Below are 27,333 nucleotides of genomic sequence, written 5' to 3'. Positions count from 1 at the left end.
AGAAACTAGCAATAAGAATAGTTGTTAAAGCTCCTTTTCCAGAATAAAGAGGAAAAGACCATAGTCAAAAGAAGTGGTGTTAAAAAAAAAGTATTTGAAATGAAGTTCCTTATCGTAAGATTTTTCAGTCACGGCGCTCTATTGTTTAAATTTTTTCCCGAAAATAAGTCGCCTAATTTCACTGAATTACGTATATCCTATAGTGGCGTATTTGGCAAACAGCCGCTTAGAAACAGGTGGCAACAGCGACGATCCGGGTTCGATCCCCGGACTTGTATGCAGATATTACGTTTTGAGTTATTTTTTGCACTTGAAAATCATATTTTGTATTGACTCAGTGAGAAGCGAGAGCTAAACGTATTTGTACAAATTTTTTTTCTTATGTTTAGTTGTTCTCGCATTTCTGAACTGATTTGTGGAATTTTATGAGCATTTTCGATACTTAATATTTTATTCGACAGTCGTCAGAATCCGACAACGCGTCCGACAAGTCGTCCCGCCACCACAAGAACGACAAGGAGAACAAACCCAAGAACAACAACCACGAGCCGCGCAGCGACAAGCTCGAGGTCAAGGACGAGGACGACTTCAGAGACCATCCGCCCAACGTGAGTCATTGTTGTTCGTGCAAAGAGAATTGGAAATAGATGCGTATAGGGACCGTGCGCGTTGGAGGGTCTGTCATCTTGTGGCCTGAATCGGAACCATAAACATGTACATTTACACGTCACGTGTTTTCTTGTAGTAGTAGATTCTGCCATCTTGTGGGCTACATCGGAACAATAAACATCACATTTACGCCTCGCGCCAAAAATCTGACGGCTCCTGTGCTGCCTCCTACAGTTCATGCACGCTCCCTATTGTCAAAGAAAACTTTGTAGCGACGTAAATTTAATGCCATCTTTCGACACATAATTAAAACTTGTAGAACGCCATTTGACTTTGATCCTTATTCTTTCACTGATGGTTCAATTTGTTAAATATCATAAAGTGGCGCCATCTAACAAATCAAAGGTATAGCAGCATCGTTTCGAGCGATGGCGCCATAATCTTTATGTAGTGCCTGGTAAGATGGCGCCACTTGCTGATATTTAACAAGTTGAAGAGACGTCAGTGAAAGAATAAGGATCAAAGTCAAATGGCATTCTGGAATCTGGAATGTCGAAAGATGACAGTAAAACGTCGCTACAAAGTTTTCTTTGATAATACACCTCTATTTCAAATTCACTTGGGCTCGTGTCATCCACGATGACGTGCAGATTTGTCTAATCTAACATTTAATAATACGGCATTACGTGTCAAGGCACGCGTATTCGGGAACAATACCATCCTAAACGATGCTCATAAGGTACCCGATAGATTTTAACCACGCATTTCTGAGGCCAAAATAGAAAAAAATGAATTGAGTTTAGGTGAATTTTGCCGAAATAAATGTTTTGAAATGAGTTTGTACGGTCACGTCTGAAAATATCGATACGGACAAAGTGCCAAAAATATGGATACACTACCTTAATATATATGGGCAATAAGGTCGTGTTTTTGGAACGAACGAACCAATTTTTGGCACGTTTCCGTATAGATATTTTCAGACGTGACTGTACATAAAAATGAAATGTTATTGGTATTACTGCCACTTAAAATTAGATATTTAGACTAGGTCCCATAGTGGCAACACCGCCGACTAAAACGAGTTTTGCACTAAGTAAAAGTAAAAAGATATTATTATTTGGTATTAAGTCTGGAAATAGTCTAATTACAGAAAATTTTATAGGGCATTTTAGTCTTTAAATATGATCAGGAATCCAGCGTTTAAATATTTCGGTTTCCTCGTGAGTACAGTACTGTATTATAAATTGTATCTTAGGTAGGTAGGTATTAATGTGTGTGAGGACTTTCGAATGCCATAAATAGTAATATAGTCGTAAAATAGTAATAATATGATATGAGACGATGATGATACCCTCGGTACAAACAGATTCACTGTGGTTGATACACACACTTCTTATGGCGTCACCCTGATGTCTCTAATAAAAATATGATGTATTATCACACTGATGGTTACATACAGTGTATATTAATATTGTACTTGTCCCGTAGGAGGCCCGCTTCGTGTGCACGATGTCGTGGTACATCTTCCTGCGGCTGCACGGCATCCTGTGCCAGCGGCTGGGCGCGCTGCGCCGCGGGGCGCTGCAGATGGCCGAGCGGGAGGCCCGCGAGCGCGCGCAGAGGCGGCCCAGTGTTGCTGCTGCTCTCCGGCTCAAGCCCAACAGTGAGTACACTACACAGTGTGTCGCGGCACATCTTCCTGCGGCTGCACGGCATCCTGTGCCAGCGGCTGGGCGCGCTGCGCCGCGGGGCGCTGCAGATGGCCGAGCGGGAGGCCCGCGAGCGCGCGCAGAGGCGGCCCAGTGTTGCTGCTGCTCTCCGGCTCAAGCCCAACAGTGAGTACACTACACAGTGTGTCGCGGCACATCTTCCTGCGGCTGCACGGCATCCTGTGCCAGCGGCTGGGCGCGCTGCGCCGCGGGGCGCTGCAGATGGCCGAGCGGGAGGCCCGCGAGCGCGCGCAGAGGCGGCCCAGTGTTGCTGCTGCTCTCCGGCTCAAGCCCAACAGTGAGTACACTACACAGTGTGTCGCGGCACATCTTCCTGCGGCTGCACGGCATCCTGTGCCAGCGGCTGGGCGCGCTGCGCCGCGGGGCGCTGCAGATGGCCGAGCGGGAGGCCCGCGAGCGCGCGCAGAGGCGGCCCAGTGTTGCTGCTGCTCTCCGGCTCAAGCCCAACAGTGAGTACACTACACAGTGTGTCGCGGCACATCTTCCTGCGGCTGCACGGCATCCTGTGCCAGCGGCTGGGCGCGCTGCGCCGCGGGGCGCTGCAGATGGCCGAGCGGGAGGCCCGCGAGCGCGCGCAGAGGCGGCCCAGTGTTGCTGCTGCTCTCCGGCTCAAGCCCAACAGTGAGTACACTACACAGTGTGTCGCGGCACATCTTCCTGCGGCTGCACGGCATCCTGTGCCAGCGGCTGGGCGCGCTGCGCCGCGGGGCGCTGCAGATGGCCGAGCGGGAGGCCCGCGAGCGCGCGCAGAGGCGGCCCAGTGTTGCTGCTGCTCTCCGGCTCAAGCCCAACAGTGAGTACACTACACAGTGTGTCGCGGCACATCTTCCTGCGGCTGCACGGCATCCTGTGCCAGCGGCTGGGCGCGCTGCGCCGCGGGGCGCTGCAGATGGCCGAGCGGGAGGCCCGCGAGCGCGCGCAGAGGCGGCCCAGTGTTGCTGCTGCTCTCCGGCTCAAGCCCAACAGTGAGTACACTACACAGTGTGTCGCGGCACATCTTCCTGCGGCTGCACGGCATCCTGTGCCAGCGGCTGGGCGCGCTGCGCCGCGGGGCGCTGCAGATGGCCGAGCGGGAGGCCCGCGAGCGCGCGCAGAGGCGGCCCAGTGTTGCTGCTGCTCTCCGGCTCAAGCCCAACAGTGAGTACACTACACAGTGTGTCGCGGCACATCTTCCTGCGGCTGCACGGCATCCTGTGCCAGCGGCTGGGCGCGCTGCGCCGCGGGGCGCTGCAGATGGCCGAGCGGGAGGCCCGCGAGCGCGCGCAGAGGCGGCCCAGTGTTGCTGCTGCTCTCCGGCTCAAGCCCAACAGTGAGTACACTACACAGTGTGTCGCGGCACATCTTCCTGCGGCTGCACGGCATCCTGTGCCAGCGGCTGGGCGCGCTGCGCCGCGGGGCGCTGCAGATGGCCGAGCGGGAGGCCCGCGAGCGCGCGCAGAGGCGGCCCAGTGTTGCTGCTGCTCTCCGGCTCAAGCCCAACAGTGAGTACACTACACAGTGTGTCGCGGCACATCTTCCTGCGGCTGCACGGCATCCTGTGCCAGCGGCTGGGCGCGCTGCGCCGCGGGGCGCTGCAGATGGCCGAGCGGGAGGCCCGCGAGCGCGCGCAGAGGCGGCCCAGTGTTGCTGCTGCTCTCCGGCTCAAGCCCAACAGTGAGTACACTACACAGTGTGTCGCGGCACATCTTCCTGCGGCTGCACGGCATCCTGTGCCAGCGGCTGGGCGCGCTGCGCCGCGGGGCGCTGCAGATGGCCGAGCGGGAGGCCCGCGAGCGCGCGCAGAGGCGGCCCAGTGTTGCTGCTGCTCTCCGGCTCAAGCCCAACAGTGAGTACACTACACAGTGTGTCGCGGCACATCTTCCTGCGGCTGCACGGCATCCTGTGCCAGCGGCTGGGCGCGCTGCGCCGCGGGGCGCTGCAGATGGCCGAGCGGGAGGCCCGCGAGCGCGCGCAGAGGCGGCCCAGTGTTGCTGCTGCTCTCCGGCTCAAGCCCAACAGTGAGTACACTACACAGTGTGTCGCGGCACATCTTCCTGCGGCTGCACGGCATCCTGTGCCAGCGGCTGGGCGCGCTGCGCCGCGGGGCGCTGCAGATGGCCGAGCGGGAGGCCCGCGAGCGCGCGCAGAGGCGGCCCAGTGTTGCTGCTGCTCTCCGGCTCAAGCCCAACAGTGAGTACACTACACAGTGTGTCGCGGCACATCTTCCTGCGGCTGCACGGCATCCTGTGCCAGCGGCTGGGCGCGCTGCGCCGCGGGGCGCTGCAGATGGCCGAGCGGGAGGCCCGCGAGCGCGCGCAGAGGCGGCCCAGTGTTGCTGCTGCTCTCCGGCTCAAGCCCAACAGTGAGTACACTACACAGTGTGTCGCGGCACATCTTCCTGCGGCTGCACGGCATCCTGTGCCAGCGGCTGGGCGCGCTGCGCCGCGGGGCGCTGCAGATGGCCGAGCGGGAGGCCCGCGAGCGCGCGCAGAGGCGGCCCAGTGTTGCTGCTGCTCTCCGGCTCAAGCCCAACAGTGAGTACACTACACAGTGTGTCGCGGCACATCTTCCTGCGGCTGCACGGCATCCTGTGCCAGCGGCTGGGCGCGCTGCGCCGCGGGGCGCTGCAGATGGCCGAGCGGGAGGCCCGCGAGCGCGCGCAGAGGCGGCCCAGTGTTGCTGCTGCTCTCCGGCTCAAGCCCAACAGTGAGTACACTACACAGTGTGTCGCGGCACATCTTCCTGCGGCTGCACGGCATCCTGTGCCAGCGGCTGGGCGCGCTGCGCCGCGGGGCGCTGCAGATGGCCGAGCGGGAGGCCCGCGAGCGCGCGCAGAGGCGGCCCAGTGTTGCTGCTGCTCTCCGGCTCAAGCCCAACAGTGAGTACACTACACAGTGTGTCGCGGCACATCTTCCTGCGGCTGCACGGCATCCTGTGCCAGCGGCTGGGCGCGCTGCGCCGCGGGGCGCTGCAGATGGCCGAGCGGGAGGCCCGCGAGCGCGCGCAGAGGCGGCCCAGTGTTGCTGCTGCTCTCCGGCTCAAGCCCAACAGTGAGTACACTACACAGTGTGTCGCGGCACATCTTCCTGCGGCTGCACGGCATCCTGTGCCAGCGGCTGGGCGCGCTGCGCCGCGGGGCGCTGCAGATGGCCGAGCGGGAGGCCCGCGAGCGCGCGCAGAGGCGGCCCAGTGTTGCTGCTGCTCTCCGGCTCAAGCCCAACAGTGAGTACACTACACAGTGTGTCGCGGCACATCTTCCTGCGGCTGCACGGCATCCTGTGCCAGCGGCTGGGCGCGCTGCGCCGCGGGGCGCTGCAGATGGCCGAGCGGGAGGCCCGCGAGCGCGCGCAGAGGCGGCCCAGTGTTGCTGCTGCTCTCCGGCTCAAGCCCAACAGTGAGTACACTACACAGTGTGTCGCGGCACATCTTCCTGCGGCTGCACGGCATCCTGTGCCAGCGGCTGGGCGCGCTGCGCCGCGGGGCGCTGCAGATGGCCGAGCGGGAGGCCCGCGAGCGCGCGCAGAGGCGGCCCAGTGTTGCTGCTGCTCTCCGGCTCAAGCCCAACAGTGAGTACACTACACAGTGTGTCGCGGCACATCTTCCTGCGGCTGCACGGCATCCTGTGCCAGCGGCTGGGCGCGCTGCGCCGCGGGGCGCTGCAGATGGCCGAGCGGGAGGCCCGCGAGCGCGCGCAGAGGCGGCCCAGTGTTGCTGCTGCTCTCCGGCTCAAGCCCAACAGTGAGTACACTACACAGTGTGTCGCGGCACATCTTCCTGCGGCTGCACGGCATCCTGTGCCAGCGGCTGGGCGCGCTGCGCCGCGGGGCGCTGCAGATGGCCGAGCGGGAGGCCCGCGAGCGCGCGCAGAGGCGGCCCAGTGTTGCTGCTGCTCTCCGGCTCAAGCCCAACAGTGAGTACACTACACAGTGTGTCGCGGCACATCTTCCTGCGGCTGCACGGCATCCTGTGCCAGCGGCTGGGCGCGCTGCGCCGCGGGGCGCTGCAGATGGCCGAGCGGGAGGCCCGCGAGCGCGCGCAGAGGCGGCCCAGTGTTGCTGCTGCTCTCCGGCTCAAGCCCAACAGTGAGTACACTACACAGTGTGTCGCGGCACATCTTCCTGCGGCTGCACGGCATCCTGTGCCAGCGGCTGGGCGCGCTGCGCCGCGGGGCGCTGCAGATGGCCGAGCGGGAGGCCCGCGAGCGCGCGCAGAGGCGGCCCAGTGTTGCTGCTGCTCTCCGGCTCAAGCCCAACAGTGAGTACACTACACAGTGTGTCGCGGCACATCTTCCTGCGGCTGCACGGCATCCTGTGCCAGCGGCTGGGCGCGCTGCGCCGCGGGGCGCTGCAGATGGCCGAGCGGGAGGCCCGCGAGCGCGCGCAGAGGCGGCCCAGTGTTGCTGCTGCTCTCCGGCTCAAGCCCAACAGTGAGTACACTACACAGTGTGTCGCGGCACATCTTCCTGCGGCTGCACGGCATCCTGTGCCAGCGGCTGGGCGCGCTGCGCCGCGGGGCGCTGCAGATGGCCGAGCGGGAGGCCCGCGAGCGCGCGCAGAGGCGGCCCAGTGTTGCTGCTGCTCTCCGGCTCAAGCCCAACAGTGAGTACACTACACAGTGTGTCGCGGCACATCTTCCTGCGGCTGCACGGCATCCTGTGCCAGCGGCTGGGCGCGCTGCGCCGCGGGGCGCTGCAGATGGCCGAGCGGGAGGCCCGCGAGCGCGCGCAGAGGCGGCCCAGTGTTGCTGCTGCTCTCCGGCTCAAGCCCAACAGTGAGTACACTACACAGTGTGTCGCGGCACATCTTCCTGCGGCTGCACGGCATCCTGTGCCAGCGGCTGGGCGCGCTGCGCCGCGGGGCGCTGCAGATGGCCGAGCGGGAGGCCCGCGAGCGCGCGCAGAGGCGGCCCAGTGTTGCTGCTGCTCTCCGGCTCAAGCCCAACAGTGAGTACACTACACAGTGTGTCGCGGCACATCTTCCTGCGGCTGCACGGCATCCTGTGCCAGCGGCTGGGCGCGCTGCGCCGCGGGGCGCTGCAGATGGCCGAGCCGGAAATTGCCTCGCGCGTATTCTCGCTCTGTGCGGACCCGTCTATTACCGTGATTTATTAAGAAACTCACATCGTAACAATTGGTTTCAGCCCCAATGGGTACTTTCATTTTAAGTCGTAAAAACTCCATGACATGACGATATGTGTCGTTTTCAAGCAAAATATACCACTAACAGATTATACCGTACCTTTTGTTTGAACTCGTCACATACTGCGATCAAATTAGGGGCTATCATAGAATTCGACATCGACATGCATTATACATACAAAAAAAATTTAGGTGGCTTTCTCCTGGTGATTAGGATTTCTCCGTCACGATTAACAACGACTCGCTGTCAAAATGGGACTAAATATTTCCTAGAATTTCATAACATCTTTGGAATACCTATCAGAATAAAATTGTAATAATCTCAATATACCTTTCCAGATCTTCCAGCGGACGCGTCATCCCCCGCAGACTACTACCCGGCTCTGTTAGAGCTGGTCCGCGGTGTCCTCGACGGTAATACTGAGGCGACGGCGTACGAAGACGCCGCCCGCGAGATGTTCGGCATACACGCCTACCCCGCCTACACGCTCGACAAGCTGGTGTGGAACGCCGTGCGACAGGTACGGAATACCCGCTCTAAGCTGTTCCGAATTACGCTCACAGCGCGCTCACGATCGGACCGATTCACGCTCATAGCTCTTACATGAGATATCGTGACGTCAATGGACGGCGCTCACGGTGCTCACACTCCCAGGCGTAAGCACCTTGAGCGCAAACGTCAAGGTGACGTTTGACTATGAAGGGACAGGCGCGAAAAAAAAAACTTAAAACACTTTATAACTCAGCCCAGAATTTCCTACTACGATTAACGAACAAGATTCAAATTTAGTTGACGTTGACATGAACATGACAGTAAACACGTTCATGACCGGTCCGAAACAAAACACCACTCACGAGGCCTTGAGCGCGCTGATTCGGACCGGTAGCCAGCACTGTAATCGTTGTGAGCGTGATTCGGAACATAGCCCTATTGTAACTAGCGGCTAGACGACATCGAGACTGGCCGTGTTACCTTCGTATTCCGCACCCGGGCGCGGCCGGCCGGTCAGCGACACCCCCTTGTAACTCATGAGGTCCTGGTACTTGCTCCTCGCGAAATTCTATTTTTGGACAGTTATATCACGATTTTGGCCACAGTAGCCTATGGAGACTAATAAGCAATGCTAAGCGGACTTAGTAGTCTATGTATGTTGCTATATTAAGGGTCACATGAGCGTTTCTGCTTTATGAAGAAATTGTTTCTATTCGATGTTTCGTTTGTTTAGTTACAACGCTGCGTATCGGAGCCGTGGTCGCTGCGCGCGGCGGAGCTGGCGGCGCGCGGCGGCATGCGCGGCGCGCTGTCCTACGTGAGGAGGGCGCAGCGCTTCCTGCACAAGGACCACACTGCCTTCCTCATCAAGCTGGTGAGTCCATTGTTCTGTGCTATGTCTGAATAACTAAAATAGTCTATCTGGGTCGCAGAGTGCATAATTAGGCGGGTCGGGCTTTCCTCGGGCGAGGGACGCTGCCTTGCCCGAGGCACGTATACACTGGCCGTTTTGTGCGCGGGGAAATTGCCTCGCGCGTATACTCGCTGTGTGGGTGTGGGGGTCCTGATATCTTAAAAAATAATATTTGGCGGTGAAAGATCACGAATCATGCTATCCTTCCAATGGTGGGCATTTAAAAACGAAACGCCTTGCCTAGCCAAGATGCCAATGCGCTGATGTCTCTGTCACACTGTGCGTGTTCGGTACGGCGCTAACGATTAGCATCTAGTCTAGGCCCTCTTGGCCATAATAGGGATGTTGACTGTATTTAAAATAAATTATTTCACACCATGCATAACACACAATTTCTATTTTATACATTAAAAATTTGAGACGTCTGCTGTAATTTTCTGTACAGTTTGCTGATTTTTGCGGGAGAGGACGTCAAATGTATGGATTATGTGCGTGGCGTACAAATAGCCATGTCAGATAAACGTCAGTCAGTTAAAATGATTTGACTAGTAGTCAAATATCGTATTAATAATTGAATGTAAATTTAATTTGTTCACAGTACGGTGGTGACGAGTGCCGCGTGTCCTTCGAATTACTAGAGAGCGGCGGAGAGGGCCGCGCTTCCCCGCACAACGACGCTTCACGGTTATCACCTACCAATCAGGTAATTAGAAAATAAAACTACTAATTTACCCCCTTATTCATAAACTTCTACTAAAGTTGACAAGCCGCTAATAATCGTTTATCCCTTTCCATCATACGAATACGTTGGAAAGGGACAAACGATTATTAGTGGCTTGTCAACTTTAGTAGACATTTATGAATAGGGGGTTAAATGTGTTACATTAAAAATGTACATATTCGTTGCAATCTGATTAAAACTTTTCATGAATCAAATATTGTTTTTTTGAACAAACGGAATTCATTTTAAATTGCTTATAGAACAAGGTTTTAAGTTAAAATTAGAAAAAAAATGTATGGTGGGTTTTACGAGTTTGCGTTTGTTCAGAATTTTAAAACATGTTTTAATTTGAAAGTTCATTGGGATTGATTATTATATTATAATATTTTTCTTATGATTTTTTTTTACTGCCATTTGTAATTAAAATAGTTACAAAAAGAGTAGTAGTAGACTATTGCACGGGCGAGTTTCTGTGAGAAGTTTAATTGAAAAATAAATTTTAGATGGTTCACCACTTTATAGTGTAAATTTAACTAGAAATTGTCATTTATGAAAGTAGAATGTTTTGAAAATATCAAAATAAGAATCGCTAATCTGTCTTTCGTGTGACATTATAAATATGTAGTAGTTTATTAATTATATACATATTATAATATTTTTATTTGTGTATTGTACATGTAGTTTCATATATTTTTCATTTGTCTGCAATAGATTTAAATTAATTCTTCTGCATGCACTATTTTTACATTTCTGTTTAGCCTTATGTATTTTATGCAATAGTTTAAATAAATAAATAACGTTCCAGTCGCGGCCGTCGGCGCCGAACGGCGAGTCAGTGTCTCGCCTGGCGGCGTGGTCGCTGTACACGGAGCGCTACGCGCGGCCCGACCTCGGGCGCGCCGCCGCCGCCGCCGCCGCCCGCAACAAGCCCGTGTTCCTGGCGCGCAACGCGGCGCGCTGCGGCGGCTCCGCGCCCGCGCCCGGACACAACGTGGCGCCCGGCGACTCGGCCGCCGCCGCCGCCGTGCGCGGCAAGAGGAAGCCGCACCGGATCATCGACAGGAGCGAGTGCACGCTCAGCAGCGGGATCAGGTCAGAACACTCTCCACTCATTACATTTAGACCATGACGGTCTTCGGTGTTGAAGGCCGAGATCCACTTCGGGTCGCTGCGCCACAGCAGTAAGTAAGAGTATAACTTAATTAAAACTCTGCGCCAGATGTGGCGTTGGCTACTAGCCTATCTCATTCGTTCATAATGCTTCATACTATATATAGAAGCTCTAGAGTTAATGTAGTTCCAGGGGATTCAAGAGGCATAAATGGGAAGAGATAACCACAAAGGATTATAGATAAGAGCAGAATGCACACTTAGAAGTGGCATGAAGTGAGGACACATGTAGCAATTCCATCTACAGTCTATCTTAGCTAACTTGGCAACACACCCGTCTTTCTCTCGAGAAACGTAAGGCACGAGGAAGGCTACGAGGGCAATGAAGACCGGGGGATTCAGAAACGGTTGAAGGAATTTGGGGCAACCGGAATTCACATCGGATTATTAATAAAATCTAATGCACGCTTACCGACGAGATTGAAACTGTAGATTAACTTCAATTACTATTTCCGCGCCCCAACATACCCGTGTTTTTCGTGAAAAACGCAGCGGTTTCTTAGATAATTAAGTCCGAAAGGATAGATGGAGGGCGAGAGAAAAAAACGAGATTATTAATTCAATTCGGCATAAAATGAGCCATACTTAGATTTTAAAAACATTTTTTTTTCTACGGCTAAAGTTGATATATACAAATAAGGGTTTAATCAAAAAATTACACGGTAACAAAAGAGAAATATAAACCTAATGGCTATGTACATATAACCGAAACATGATAACCTAACTTTATATGATGAAACAAATTACCGTTTGACCACTATGATATAACTAATTGCTGCATTTATATTCTGAACCTCCCTACAAACACCCCACACACGAACCAACTGAAACATTGCCATAACCACGTGTCCCGTGTTCCAGGCTGGTGGCGTCGCGGCCGCACCAGCTGTACCGCGCGGGCGCGCTGGGCGCCGCGCGCGCCAGCCACGCGCGCCTGCACGCCGCGCGCCGCGCCAAGTTCAAGGCCTGGCTGCAGGCGCACGCCTACCGATGATCGCACGCCGTCTGAACCTGCCCCTGTGTCCCACGCCACACCACCACCGCCACTGTGCAACTACTATGTACAGTCAGCATCAAAAGTAGCGGATCAAACAACGCTTCATAAGTATCTAACATTCTGTAACAACTGGGACTGTAAAAGATAACGTGAATTTTAGAAATTTATCTATATTTGGAAAAGTTATCAGGGATGTCAGATACTTTTGGTGCGTTGTTACATCCGCTACTTTTGATGCTGACCCTACGATTGACGACCAAAACTTACTGTGTTTCAAGTATGCTCTCAAATTTAATATTGTATGGCATACCGAATGAGAAACCATATTGTCGCTTGCCATAGGGACGATTTGACAGATTATTCGTGTAAGGATACGAGCAAATTTCAACCTTATGGTAAGCGATGTGGTACTTACTAGTTTTGTTTCAAAACGTCACATATTTCTTGTTAGAGATGAAGCCGAGTGAAAAACGTGCTTTTTTATAGCGTATGACGTGCAAAAGCACTAGTTTTTTGGTTTAAAACAATACGTACGCGTTATAAGAAAATTTGATCTTTATAACAATTCAGTATTAAAATAAAATTATTGTCAAAAATAACAGTGAGTTTTTGTTGCCAATTTACAAAATGAACCCTTGTAGAATACGAATAACTTCATATAAATAATTTTTTCAATATATACTTTGATGAATAAAAATCCTAATAGATGTTTTACAAACTAGTTGCCGAGGCGAATTCTGTATTATATCTGAGATTTCTATCTCTCCACAACCAATTAAAATTCTGATTTAAATTTCTATGTCTATTGAAGGGTATTGTTTGTTCAAAACTCATTAATTTTAAGACAGAGTGAGAATATTGTTTTTGTAAATGTGCAGATAATTAAATTGATTCTTGCCTAGCAAGAAGATTAATAATAAGAGAGTCTCGCTTATTCGCGATACTTTGATCTACTTATTGTGATTTCGATGTGATAAAGCACTTTTTAAATAATATTATCCGAATACGCGGGACTTAACTAAGCGCTTTGGAAATGTTTATTTATTTGAATCCTTCAATTTACTTTTTGTATGCAATTTCTCTTATTATTTTATATTTCTCAATGTCAAATGTTAGATTCAGCAGCGCCTGTCACAAATGTATATAAATTGTAATATATCTATCTACTATCAGTTCTTAAAGGTCAATTATGTATGTATATGGCTATTGCCTCCAGCATGATATCGAAAGCACAAGTCACTGAAAACAGAACCTTACGCCTATATAAATAAGTCCGCTGTTAATACCAGTTCAGACGGGACAATTTTCGTCCAATCTGATTAAATTGCCTGATTAAATCAGGTGGTGTGGACGCAAGAATGACATTGACTCGCCTTTCTCAAATTTTAAGATTTTGACCGATCAAATAGAGATGAGGTCGAAAGAATGACAATTTTCGACGCAAGTATGCGGGTTTGGGTGCATTTTTTTGATTAAAAAAAAATCTAAAATTGGTGATTAAACTGTGTACGTGTGGACGCATGTTGAGATTGACGCCAATTTTTGTCCTGATCAAATCGGCCGTTTTGATCATCCCGTCTGGACTGGCCTATAAACAAGAAATCTCTAAGTCCTGGAGCTTCACTGAAGTTTAACGTCCAGATAATTTTATAAGTCTTCACAAACGATATTCTCGCTCTTAAAATTAAATTACTGGTTTAAAAGTCGGTCCAAATAGGGCACAGGGTATCTTAAAACGTACATGCGTCAAATTAATTCAATTTTGGGCCGGTTTTAGCCAATGCATTTGTTAAGGGGTAATCTCATTTTTACTATTTTTTTGCTGATCCACGTTTTAGTGGTGAGGCGTAGTGTAAGATGGCGGGGACCGGAAGTGTGACGTCATTTCCGCTTGTCGCCAGATCTCTATAAAGTACAGTGTGTCTATGTAAATAGCAGAGTGACCGTTAGTGTTGTTGAAGAACCAATCTTGTTAATTTGTGAAGAAAAAATGACTTGTCAAGAGAAATAAATATTATTATATTTATAATACACTTGTGTTTATTTTTAGTTCAAAGCTGAACCCTGTAACCCTTTGAACGCTTTATGGTATAAACACAAACATCACTCAAACGCCAAGCTCCCGGGCGCAAGCGAGCTAATGTAAACCTTAATCGAAAGTGTGAAGGTTACTTTGACAGCCTCCGTCATGACACCTATAGAGAACGTGCGCGTTGGAGGGTAAGTAAGTAAATATTCTTTATTGCACCAACAATTATACATCATCTGCCCTCTTGTGGCCTGAATCGGAACCATAAACATGTACATTTACACATCACGTGTTTTCTTGTGTATAGCAGGTTCTGCCATCTTGTGGGCTACATCGGAACAATAAAATAGTACATTACGATACAAGTGCGAAAAATAGGAAATTCGAAACGAGTGGCGATAAATTAAAACACGACCGAAGGGAGTGTTTTAAATCGACACGAGTTGCGAATTACCTATTCGCACATGTATCGTACAACGTTTTACAGTACATATGGCCCTTAAAATGTTCGATATAGTTACGTAATGTGCTAATTATCACACTAGTGCGGTAAAGTAGCTCCATATGTACTGTAAAATAAGTAACAATATATATTTGACCATTGTGACACATGTGTACCTATATATTTGACCATTTTGATGCTGACTGTAACGACTGTAACTGTAGCCTCGGTTATCACTAATACATTTGCTAATAGTTAATTCGAAACTCGTGTCGACTTAAAATCGTATCGCCACTCATTGCGATTTTTTATTTTTCTCACCTGGTTTGGTGTTCTGGGACGTTTACTTACTTACTGCTTACTCCGTTGGCTCAGCGACCCAACACAAGACAGCGCCACTTTTCTCGGTCCTGTGCGACCTCTCGCCAATTGTCGACTCGAAGCTCGCGCAGATCCGCCTCCACCATGTCGCTCCAGCGATACCTAGGGCGTCCGATAGCACGTCCTCCTGCTAGGCGACCCAGGTACGCTCTTTTTACGTTTTTTCGTTTTTACTTGACTAAATTACTAACGTAGTCCGATCAAGCATTATGGAACGCGGCGCTGTCGGTAAAGCAGGTGACTCGCGTTGATAAAGCAGGTTTCTGTCGTATGCGGGTGTGAGTGGTGTAACATGTGCAATGTCGTTAACACAAACACATGCTAAGTGTTAACAGTAGGCGCAAATAGTTGACTTACCAAAGAAAATTTAAATTTCGCGCCTTTTCCGCCTGACAAGTTGGGTTGGGTGTGTATACGCTGTCTTGTGTTTCCTTGTGTTGGCGGCAAAGCCGTGGAAAAGTGGTTAAAATGTAAGTAATGTGTTGGAAAGTGAAGTTTAAATTTATCGCTGAACATGTGCACCTTCAAAAAAGGTATTATAACAATCGTTATTATTTTAAGTCGGTTATAAAGGTTAATATCTTAATGATGTCTTGTGAACAACTAATTCCATACCAACTAATATACCGACAAGTTATCGATACAGTCATATGAACATTTTGTCAAGCCCTAGCGTAAAGTAACAGTTTAGGTTTTTACACAAAATATTCTAAATTATTGACTAATATCATGAAATATTAACACACAATTGAAGAAAAACTTATAATGAACTGTATAAATTGGCTTTTTACACTTTTTATGATGTTAATTTGATAAAATATCGTTACGAAAATTTCGCTACGATTATCATAATTGCCTGTGAAATGAGTATTTCCCTGGGTTTTTTGGCCCTGAAACACAACAATCCGGCACACAACATGACACCATCTTCACTAAATTACTTAATATTTATTTTTGATTTTGATTCTCGTATATTTTTAACGTTAAAAAATACGGCAATATGATTTTGGCCGCCTCGGCCGCCTTCGTATTCAAAAAATGGTTACGTTTTCTCATATGTAGTCTGCCTCTTTCACACTCGTGGCTTGTTCATATACGTGATGGCTTCCCTTTCGCACACTTCATCTGTCTGTCAAGCGAAGCGTATGACAAGTCTCTGTGTATAACGTATGATACATGTACGTATTTCCTATTTTTCGCATTTGTGTCATAATGAACTATTATCAAACTATATCTGAGAAGGGAAAAAGGTTAAATTGATACTACAATTTATCCCAACCACGCCTTTATTCCAACAATAAATAAATGAACAAATTATTTAAAGGCCGAGTTGTGTAAGGCACAGTATAATAAAAACAAACATTTCTACGATTTTTAAGAAAAGGGTCCTACATTTTTATTGGAAGCTACCCTCTATATCTAATCTCTACTAGGGGCTTCGAGCAACACCGGGAAGGAAGTAGGCATTCGCACTATTTCCCCTCTGCCCAAGCACATGCTGAACTGGGGGCCTACCGCGAAAATCGAAGTTCATCAATTGCGGGCATTTTTCTCTGTCACTCTAATGACGTCTTAGAGAGAGTAAAAGAGAAAAATCCCCGCAATTGGCGAATTTCGGTTTTCCCGGTAGGCCTCCTGGGCATAGCGCGGTGCCTGTTGTGACTCGTCCGTACACAAAGAGATCGAAGTGTGCAAGGTTTGTCTTTAACTTTACGACGTCGGTGGCAATCAAGCATACGGCCCGCTTGATGGTAAGCAGTCACCGTAGCCTATGGACGCCTGTGTTATTTTATTTATTTTGGGGGCTAATACTTACTAATATGAATGTCTTTATTTATATACATAATCTCAAACTGAAGTGGGATCCGTTTGGAAACTAAGATAGAGATGTCGACCGATTTGGTTAAATTAGCCAGCTAATTAAGTCATTAAACGCCGTCGTCGAATTTGATGCCTAGGCCGATAGATAATTGAACTATATCACTATAATCACTCAACATTTAATAACTTGGCGTATTGAAAGTCAGCCCTGAAAAAGACTGATTCACTCAGCCAAGTGATTCAAATGTAAACTAAACAATTAAAGAAGTGAACTAAAATAAAATAAATAAATTTAAAATGAAATCAATACATAATATAATAATCTAACCTTACCTAACCAAACATATTCAAACAAATAAATTCATCAATATTAAATTTAATTAAATGACTACTAGACGTCCAGCCATCTGGTTAAACGTTGCGATCAATGACTGGGCTAGTGGATCTTCAGCCATTTACTTAAATGTCGGAGTTTAAAGAATGACCTAGGCGTCTAATTAGCAAATTGGCTGCGATACAGTAAATTTGCATAAGTTAAACTAATAACACCCGTTTTGCACGGCAGTTTAAAAAACAGATGTCAGTACGAATGGGCTTTGTAAACAAAATAAATTGTGACGTTTTCAGGTAAAAGGTACCACATTATCGCTGACCATAAGGAATTAAATTTGCTTAGTATCTTTATACGAATAACCTGTCAGAGCGTCCTTATGGCAAGCGACAATGAGGTACCATTTTTCTTGAAAGCGACACAATTAGTCAATTCAATATACACATTATAAAAACAGGAATGACGTATATTGTTTACATTCTTGTTATTGCACTTTTGTTTCTTACATCAGGTGTGTAAAGCCACAGTGTAACTTAAATTCCTCGCTATGCTCAAGATTCCTCGCTAAAAACGCCAGCTACGCTTAGTATTCTATTTTGGCATCTTGATAACTTAGGGAACAAATTAAATAGTCACGATAAATTATAATATTATATATAATAAGAAAAGATAATATTTTATTGTAAAAATTGTGTAAAAAGTATTAACATAAATTAACGTAAATTATAAATAATGATAGTATTATGAAGATAAATTATATATTATAATTAGTCCTCAATTCTTAATATATTCTCACTACTGAGGTGAAAAGTTGTATGTGTCACACGAGAGCAAAGTTATTTCACATCCCCTGTTTTTGACTCCCTTGCTAATCTCAAGATTCTAACTTTCTCCTTCTTATAATTACTTAAAACTCCTTCGTATAATTACTGCATTTTGCTCCCTTATAGAATCTATATCGACTTCTGCAATATATTTTGTCCTTTACTGTTTAATACTATATTAAACTATGTTATTGAAGCGCTGGTGGCCTAGCGGTAAGAGCGTGCGACTTGCAATCCGGAGGTCGCGGGTTCAAACCCCGGCTCGTACCAATGAGTTTTTCGGAACTAATGTACGAAATATCAGCTGATATTTACCAGTCGCTTTTCGGTGAAGGAAAACATCGTGAGGAAACCGGACTAATCCCAACAAGGTCTAGTTTACCCTCTGGGTTGGAAGGTCAGATGGCAGTCGCTTTCGTAAAAACTAGTACCTACGCCAAAACCTTGGGATTAGTTGTCAAGCGGACCCCAGGCTCCCATGAGCCGTGGCAAAATGCCGGAACAACGCGAGGAAGAAGAAGACTGTTTAATACTATATTCTGATCCATTTTTATTCGAACACGCTCAGCTTATGCTTTATGATTTATTTATTTCTTTAAACTTTATTGCAGAAAAGAGGAAAAATGTACAAATGCCGGACTTAATGGCAAAAGGCTTTCTCTACCAGTCAATCATTGAGTTAAACAGAGCCATATATGTTGGTGCAGGTGAGATTCATAAATTACAAAGAGAAATTTTACGGTAAAGTCAAATATATATATAAAGTATAAACATAATAAAATAAACCTACAAAATTATGATTAAATACTACATATATGATATACAAAAGATAAACTAATACAATATTACTACATGCTAGTACAAGATGGATCCATTAATGGATCCATCGGATCATTTGATCCATTATTTAAACGTGACGTCAGTTCCTTAGGAAAAGGAACGAGCGATCTAATCAATACTAGATAACATATTGTTACCATCGGCCGGAAATACTGAACATTTACATATACATAAGAAATCATTACATTTACTAGATAAGTATCAGTACATCTAAATGTACTAATAATAATTATGACGTCATTCCTGCTGCGCGTTGTAAGCGCCAACCGCTATAAGGTACCTTTACCGTGGGACGTCACAATCATATGGGACGTTATCTATGAAAAGGGACCTTATTGTCGATGGCGCTTCCGCCGTTATAAACGGTGCTCCGATACAAATACAACGCTGCGCGACGCAGTGCGGCGTGAGCGCCATCGACAATAAGGTCCCTTTTTATAGATAATGCCACATATATCACCAATTCGTCAACAAAGCAGTGCATATAGCTACCGGTAGTTTCAGTCGTGTGTGTACCTACATATACTACCTATATATGTATGTGATATTAACCCTTTCTCAGGCCGCAACAATCTACAAGGTTTTCCAAAAAAATCAAAATATATTCCAAATAATCAAGCTTGGATGATTAATTTGAAGACAAGTCACATTTCCCAAAAGTGCAATTTAATTTGAACCTTAAATCGGAAAGCTAACGTTTAAATTCTATTGGCGCGTATGTGGCCGATAAATCGTACCAGGACTGAAAAAGGGTTAACACTAAGAAAGCTGTGGTTCAGATATTCATGTCAGAGACCTTTTTACGTGGCGCCACCTACATTTAGCGTGAATAGTTTAGGGGTCATCCATTAGTTACATCACACGTTTAGGGGGAGGGAGGGGGTCAACAAAATGTGACATGTTGTGACAAGGGGGAGGGAGGAGTCACAAACTTTGTGACGTCATTTTAACTTCATCAGTAGCCGTTTTTTTTATTCGCTGTGCACTTAAATAATGAGTTATTGGAACGATAATCATTTTTATTCCTTTAATTTTCTTTACAAATCGGTTTTGTGTTATAAAATTACTAATATCTCTTTTATCCAAAATATTTTGAAAATATATTAAAAATACCTAATTCGATTTGCCGATTTTGTTGTAAACAAAATTGCTAAAATTGTGACGTCACACCAGGGGTTTACCAAATGTGACCAAGTGTGACAAGGAGGGGGGAGGGGTCAAAAAACCTCAAAATTTGTGTAATGTAATTAATGGATGAACCCTTAGTAGTCTTATTATTTATCATCTCTGGTAGGTGCAATACTTTTTTGATGTTATAATAAATTTTAATAACTTAACTACAAGGAAATATACAAACTCTTTCAAGTAAATGTCATAATCATGTAATAATCAAACATAACAAACATGTCAATGATTCAAAGGCAGCATAGATAAATAAATAAGGATAACTTAACTTAACCGGAACTCTATTTTCAACTCCTGCTTGTAATATTAGTAGTAAATTGTTTTAGCAATACATTTTGCGTCAGTCGCGACACTCGTGACATCTGGTGTCAAGTAGAGGTACTAATAAATCCACTAATTGACGCTAGATGTCGACTACGAATTTACTCACGTTCGGTAAGAAAACTGATGTATGAGTTAGCATTATCCTTACTTATTTCACTATATAAGCAGTGACGTAATAGTCACAAACGCTGAAAATACATTATGGAAGCCAACCAGCGTCACAATTTAATTTAAAATAATGAATATTAATACTTAAGAATACACTTAAAAACGTTACAAAAATATCCGTCGATAATTCGAGTAAAATTGCCTTAGAACTAGGTAACTTGCATGTTATAACCTCGGGACTCTCAGACTGTTCGACATAGTGACTTCGTTTGTGATGGTTTGGACGTTCAGAGTGGATCTGTTGTGTCTCATATGGGATTTGACCAGATCTGAGTTAACAAGAGCTGCCATAAGGCTTAGTTCGCCTGCCAAAACTGTAGCACAAATCAGAGATGCAAGTCTTGCTGAATTCTCAGCAGGGACTACCCCAGCCCCTTTGACTCCTAGAATCTCCAGGCAAGCGCCTTGTCCAGTCAATACTGTGCCTCCACCTACTGTGCCAACTTCCAAACAAGGCATAGTACAAGTGACGTATAAGTCTTCACTATTCTCTCCACATACTTCCATGCTCGTAGAGCATTGGCTGCTTGTTACATTCTGTGCTGGATCTTGGCCTGTAGCAATAAATATAGCTGTCACCATGTTGGCTGCATGAGCGTTGTTGCCTCCTATTGATCCAGCCAAAGCAGATCCAGATAGATTCTTAATCTTGTTACATCTAGAAAGAGTTCTAGCGTCAGTTTTGAATATCGTTCTTAAATTTTCAGCAGATATAGTAGTTTCGCACACAACGCGCTTCCCTCTTCCTTTCACCCAGTTGATCGCAGCAGCTTTTTTGTCGGAGCAATAGTTTCCTGACAAGCTGATAACTTCCATGTCAGTGAAGTAAGATTTGAGCACTTTTAAGGCGTTTTCAGCGCCTTTTGAGACCATGTTCATACCCATGGCATCTCCTGTAGTCGCTCTGAATCTTAAGTATAGCGTGGCGCCGTCGACTCCTATATGGACTTCTTGAAGTCTTGCAAAACGAGAGGTAGAATCAAAAGCTTCTTTGATCAATTCATAGTTTTCTTTATTGTCAATCCATTGTCTACATTCGTGAGCCCGGACGACGTTTGGGAATCTCACAGCAGGCGCTCTGGTCATCCCTACATCTTCTACAACACTTGTGACTCCTCTAGCTCCTATGGCTTTCGCGCCTCTGTTGGTCGAAGCGACTAAAGCCCCTTCTGTAGTGGCCATCGGAATCATATAAGGTTTTCCATCGACTACCAAGGGCCCCGCGTAGCCCACCGGCACACCCACAAATCCTATCACATTTTCGCAGCAAGCATTCAGGACTTTGCTGTAATCGTAATTTAGATATGGCAGTTGCTTTATAGCTGCGTCTGTTTGGAACCGACTTCCAACGACTCTGCGACGCAGTCTCACGCCTCTTAAGGGATCTCCAAGGACTGTTTCAAGTCTGTGCAAAGGAATATGTGATTGTTCAACCAGCATGACTACCTCTTCGTCGCTGAGAGACGTGCAGGCGCCTTCAGATCTGTAGATTTCTAGGCATTCTGCCATCGGTCGCTTTTTGGCGTTAAGTTTATTTGCTGAAGAACTAGGAGATAATGTAGGCCATTCAGATTCTTCTGGGCTAATTATATTATCGGTTTGCGAGGATGCCTCAGCGACAATGTCCTCGCCGACGGAGAACATCGGTTTCTTGTTGGTTTTTTGCGTTTCCTCTTTCGCTACAAGCTCCTTCACTACCATATCGTTCATATCAATAATCCAACTTCTCTGCTCTTCAAAGAATATGAACTTGATGATCAGAGCGCAGAGCAATGTCGCTATAACTATGTAATCGGCACTCACTGAGAACCATTTCACGTAAGAGTGTAGCAACACGTTGTCCTGAGAAATCGGAGTCGAGTTCTCGTTTAAAGGTCCTTCCATATTCCCGTTATTAGCTGTGAGGATCCAACGGCTGGTTAAATGCACACAGAGCAGTCCAGCGGCCATGATCATCTTGACTTTCTGGACTACAGGGTTAGGTTTAAGGTCTGATTCTGAGAAAGGTCCATCCGATGAGATTGTGCCGCGGCTCGCTGCGAAATCAGCCACTAAGGATAAGCAGGCTGGGTAGAAGGTTACGAACACCAGATAGTCAACCAGCAAAGCTAAACAGGCGAAGGTGCACATATGTTCTAACCTTGGAACGCCTGATAACGCCCCAACTCCAACTAGAAGTGTCGCTAGCAGAGTGTCTAGAGTAGCAGTCGGTCCTAGCAGTGATAGTGCCTTCCCCACTCTTTTGCCCTGGTCTTCACCAGCACACCAGCCCGCTTTAGCCATCCTCGCGCCCCTAGCGACATCAGCGACTAGCAAAAACAGGAACGGCGCGTCTTTTATACCGGCTAGCTCGCTAAAGAACATGCTAGCAAGCGCCGACGTGAAGATGAAGCTAGCGAACGTAGAAAACACGCCGGCTATGATGAGTAAGTATTTAGAAGCTATGGTGTGTAGATTGGAGATTTGGTAGTACGCGTATAGGAGGGCTGCGCATCGTACGAAGGTCATGATGACGGCATCTGCCGCTTGGTATTCTGCTTCTAGACCGGGGCAGGCGCGGGCCCAGCCGGCGCATCGCTCGCTCCGGGCCCCGGGGCCGTGCCTCTCGACGCTGGCGGCGCAGGCCAGTAACGCCAGGGTGGCGACGATCACCTCCCATTGGTGGCGAGCGCAGAACTCTCCGTGGGCGCCCCAGAGTTTCATTTTTGCTGAGAGCTGCTGAACAGCTTATGTCTGAAAAAGAAAATAGTAAACGTAAATTATAAGATCATAGTAAAGGTGCTAGAAAGGACACACGAGATAGATACTGTTCTATTTTTATGCGTTTTCCTTTGTTCTTACATTATTAAATATTCTTAAACTATACAAGTTCCGTCCATAGGACTGACAAGAAAATAAAATGACTATGGCTTATGAAGTTATGACAAATAGGCTTCAATTTTGAAATAAGGTTTCGTTTGTGAATCATGATGGCTTTGGCCTTGGCGTGAAGTATCTAAGAAATTTCGATCAAGTGACTTTTAGTTAATTATTCGGTTTGATGAAATATAAGGTTTAATAGTTTATGCAACCATGCTATTACATGGGTAGTTTATTATGAAGTATATAGGTATACATAGTTTTAGCCAAAAATTTCATTTTTGGTACAAGCTTTTATCACTGACTGTACTTTTCTTTCCACAAGTAACTAATACTCATCAAGACAATTCTAAAAACCCCGAACACAATTAGGTTACGTTGTTTTATCACAGAGTTCCTATGGCAACCTCCTGTCTCCATCATCAGATCATCTCGATGGTACCATAATATTGCATTGTCTCCCGACTTACATAATGTATGCAAATTTTCAGCTTCATCGGAAACCAGGAAATGGGTCAAATTTAACTTGCAAGATTTGATTACAAACAGACAACGGTCAGGTGAAAGTAAATAAAAGCTTGTAAAAATGGACCCTGATAGAACATAGCATTAATTAACTAACATTTTTTAAATGATATAGGTGGCAAACGGGTTGACGGATCGCCTGGTGGTAAGCGATTACCGTGATACCGTGGCCCATGGACACTCGCAATACCAGATGCGTTGTTGGTTTAAAAGATGGAGTACGCTTTTTCCTGAAGTTTTTGTTGGATTAATTCTAGCCTTAAGTTATTATACCGGCAGGAGACTCAAAACTCACTAATTACCTCAAGTTCATAGCCATAATCAACCATATTGCTACAAAAATAAGATTAATTGTTGTTTAATAACTTTTAGGTCATTAGTGAGTTTTGCTTGTAACCTGACGAATTACCATTTAGGTTTAGGTAGGAGCTGGTTTTCAATACCTATTTAATATAGCTGTTAATTTTATATCTATCCCTTCTCTACAAATGCCAAAAGAGCAGGTCAGGACTAAATTTATCTGACACTACCCACGCAGGGCCGGATTTAGGGGAGGGCAACCGGGGCTACTGCCCCGGGCCTCCATAAAAGAGGGGCCCCCCACAATAGAGAATTCGGTAAATTTACCATTTTATTTGGAAAAAATTTGGGGCCAGGGGGCCTCCACTCCTTTATTGCCCGAGGCCTCCAGACCTCTAAATCCGGCATTGAACCCACGACATACAAGCACGCTAATCAGTTGCAAAACAGTAGAAAGCCAAGTTCGTAGTTACCAATTCAAGGTAATACTTTAAGAGGATACGGGAGCTGAAATCGAAATATTTTAAGTGAATATATGCGTCTCGTTAACGCAAGCGGCTCCTAAAACTAGTGCGATAAGGACAGCGCCAGGTCAGGCGAAAAATCTACATAAAAATCTCAAAAAACGATGTTTCGTATTCGACTGTTTCTTCCTCCAAAACTTAACCAAATGTAACGAAATTTTGAGATCTAAATTGTAATGAAATTATCTGTGTCGGACTGTTTTGTCTTTAAGGCTAATTGATGTCAGTTTTGAATACCATGCTTCTTTTTGCGGCCTAGTAAATTAGGCCGTTTTTGCAAGTCAAGTGCAATAGCGTCTTAAGAATCAAAAATATAAATAATAATAATAATCTGTGTAAAAAAAATCATTGCTCTAGCTTCAAAAACCACGGAGGAAACAGTCGAATGAGTTTGTATGGAGAAATGACCATTCCTGTTGCCCCTTAATACCTTCATATAAAACATAAGTGCACATTGTTGTTTCGAAGTCGATTCTTTGTTTGCACGTTTGTAACTAAATTGCTGAACGGCATAATTTAGTACGTCATAGTAGATCGCATGTTGAACTGTGATTATTTCGTGCGGATGTCATTATTGGTCTGTTTGGGACGAAGCATGTGGGTGATTTGTATTTGTGGCTAACTGACGAAGCCGGCGTTGCGAATATATTTAAGATTTTGGTTGTTTAATTTTTGCATGGACCATATATTATCAACGAAATAAAAGGTTATTGACTGTGATTATTAAACGAAAGTTCATTTCGTTTTTGAGGAAAGTTTTAAAATTGTTTATATTGTTTTCTATTGGTTATTAAGGCGCTATTATTCATTTATAACGTAGGACGATTTAGGGGGGGGGGGGGGGGGGGGGGGGGGGGGTTGGCGTGTCAAATATGAAAATGAAAAATGATCTATTTAGGTATCAAAATTGCAGCTTATTACACAGTAGAAAAGTATTACATTTTTAGAAGCATTCTATTGTTGGAAAGCCTAGGAATAGTGTCCTGAGCCCTAAACTAGGTAAACCTGTCTTATAGGGATCAGGGAACCACCGCTATTTTTAGAAATGCAGCAAAATATGTCTTACTATTTTCTTACAAAGGGTTTATAGTTGTTACGAAAGATCACAAGATGAGAAAATTTTTAGATTTCTATGAAAATATGACGTTTAAAATAATACTTCCACACTCTCTGATATCAAACACGGTACAGAGTTAGCTTAAACGGGCTCCAGTACCTTCATGGGAATAAATTAGCGTTTAAAAACATTTTTTTTTTAATTAAACACTAAGACAAACGAAACTTAATTGTATTTATATTTTCCTTTAAGTTCTTACGTAATATAGGGGGGAGAGGTTAGCCTATTCTTATTTTTTCATACATAGCGCTGGTGGCCTAGCGGTAAGAGCATGCGACTTGCAATCCGGAGGTCGCGGGTTCAAACCCCGGCTCGTACCAATGAGTTTTTCGGAACTTATGTACGAAATATCATTTGATATTTACCAGTCGCTTTTCGGTGAAGGAAAACATCGCGAGGAAACCGGACTAATCCCAACAAGGCCTAGTTTACCCTCCGGGTTCCAAGGTCAGATGGCAGTCGCTTTCGTAAAAACTAGTGCCTACGTCAAATCTTGGGATTAGTTGTCAAGCGGACCCCAGGCTCCCATGAGCCGTGGCAAAATGCCGGGACAACGCGAGGAAGACGTTAGACATAGAGGTGGGATGGGGTCAAAAACTGATACACTTCTTTGACAGAAGCCCACAAATATTCTTACAACCGTAGATTAAAAGGAAAATTGAGTTTACAATAATACCGGCTAAAACGAGAAGTAACCGGTCCGGCAAGGTCTCTCGAGAAAGTGTTTCCGCGTTAAACATAGTTCACGTATTGCCTACATCCCTAAATAGTAACGACGACGCACTGTGAGCAAAAATAATTTGAAATAGAGGTGTATTCTCAAAGAAAACGTAGCGACGTAAATTTACTGCCAGCTTTCGACACATAATTAAAACATTTAGAACGCCATTGGACTTTGATCCTTATTTCACTGATATCTGTTCAATTTGTTAAATATCAAAAAGTGGCGTCATTTAATAAATCAAAGGCCAATGGGACCGTGCGAAGTGCGTGGTGGGGGTAAGTAAAGCGATCCCAGCGCATAAGGTGGTAAAAAATTGAACTAACTGCGGATAGCGTCTTTAACTTTTCGTACAATTATATGGCTCGAAATGAAACTTTGATTTACGATTACTCCTGAAATATTCATTTAAATTTAATGGTGTAAGGGACCATTGTAATCTGTATGAAATGCTTAATATAACTAACGTATTTATTTTGATAATTGTTAATAATGTATCCATGTAAATAGCTTTGCAAATGCCACATATTACGTGATCTTTTTCTAGAAGTTAAGAATGGATATAGTAAGTTATCCTTAAAAGATAGACATTTAACATCGCGGAATTTTTTGTAGACCTATGAATGAGGAACAACCCCACCATACATTGTGTTGTTATAGCTCAAACGGATTAGGCAGCGTTTTCGATTAAAGCTCCTAGCCAGCGTGATTTTTTTCCGACAACATCGTTATATTTCAAACAATTTACACAAAACCTTAACAAGTTATATACTTAAGCACTTAAGCCTTCCTCAAGAATCACTCTATTGATAGATGAAAGTCGTATGAAAATCCGTTCAGTAGTTTTTAGTTTTGGAGTAGTTTTATAAGATGTAGTGAATTAACGTTTTCCCCTAGAATTGCGGACACTAGGTTGCGTGACAGTCGTGCACGCTCCCAATAGCAGCATCGTCCCAATATTATACATGTTAGGTAAATAGGTATTTACCTAACATATATAATATTGCTATATATATCACTTAAAATAATAGTTACCTATATAAAAACACTTGTTAAACACCTGTTTAAAAACCAACACACTATTGTTCAGTACCCCTAGTGTAAATTTATTCGATAGCGAGACGTGACGTACGCGTTTGCGTCAAGTCTCATTTTGTAAAGGATTTTGAGTTTCCAAAACGTCCCGCTTGGCG

General features: G+C 45.7%; 2 protein-coding genes and 1 long non-coding RNA gene across 3 annotated transcripts in view; 1 reads left to right on the top strand and 2 right to left on the bottom strand.

Moving 5' to 3' along the window:
- Nucleotides 1–13,780, top strand: part of LOC133532062 (paired amphipathic helix protein Sin3a) — a 62,477-nt gene extending 48,697 nt beyond the window's left edge. Inside the window, exons 24-30 of the mRNA XM_061870551.1 lie at nt 462–608; nt 2,098–2,272; nt 7,795–7,976; nt 8,682–8,822; nt 9,460–9,564; nt 10,388–10,674; nt 11,614–13,780. Of these exons, the coding sequence (XP_061726535.1) occupies nt 462–608; nt 2,098–2,272; nt 7,795–7,976; nt 8,682–8,822; nt 9,460–9,564; nt 10,388–10,674; nt 11,614–11,746 (1,170 nt within the window). The 3' untranslated portion in view covers nt 11,747–13,780. The remainder of the gene's footprint in view (nt 1–461; nt 609–2,097; nt 2,273–7,794; nt 7,977–8,681; nt 8,823–9,459; nt 9,565–10,387; nt 10,675–11,613) is intronic.
- LOC133532138 (uncharacterized) overlaps nt 1–27,333 on the bottom strand; it is a 245,128-nt gene that overhangs the window by 175,378 nt on the left and 42,417 nt on the right. The gene's annotated exons all lie outside the window — the stretch shown is intronic.
- Nucleotides 19,784–27,333, bottom strand: part of LOC133532137 (3-hydroxy-3-methylglutaryl-coenzyme A reductase) — a 35,271-nt gene continuing 27,721 nt past the window's right edge. The window contains exon 2 of the mRNA XM_061870669.1: nt 19,784–22,827. Within this exon, the coding sequence (XP_061726653.1) occupies nt 20,260–22,797 (2,538 nt within the window). The 5' untranslated portion in view covers nt 22,798–22,827 and the 3' untranslated portion in view covers nt 19,784–20,259. The remainder of the gene's footprint in view (nt 22,828–27,333) is intronic.

This window comes from Cydia pomonella, chromosome 26, assembly GCF_033807575.1.
Source record: "Cydia pomonella isolate Wapato2018A chromosome 26, ilCydPomo1, whole genome shotgun sequence".
In the NCBI taxonomy this organism is placed as follows: Eukaryota; Metazoa; Arthropoda; class Insecta; order Lepidoptera; family Tortricidae; genus Cydia; species Cydia pomonella.
The sequence above is the reverse complement of the archived record's forward strand: the minus strand, read 5'-3'. Positions and strand labels throughout refer to the sequence as shown.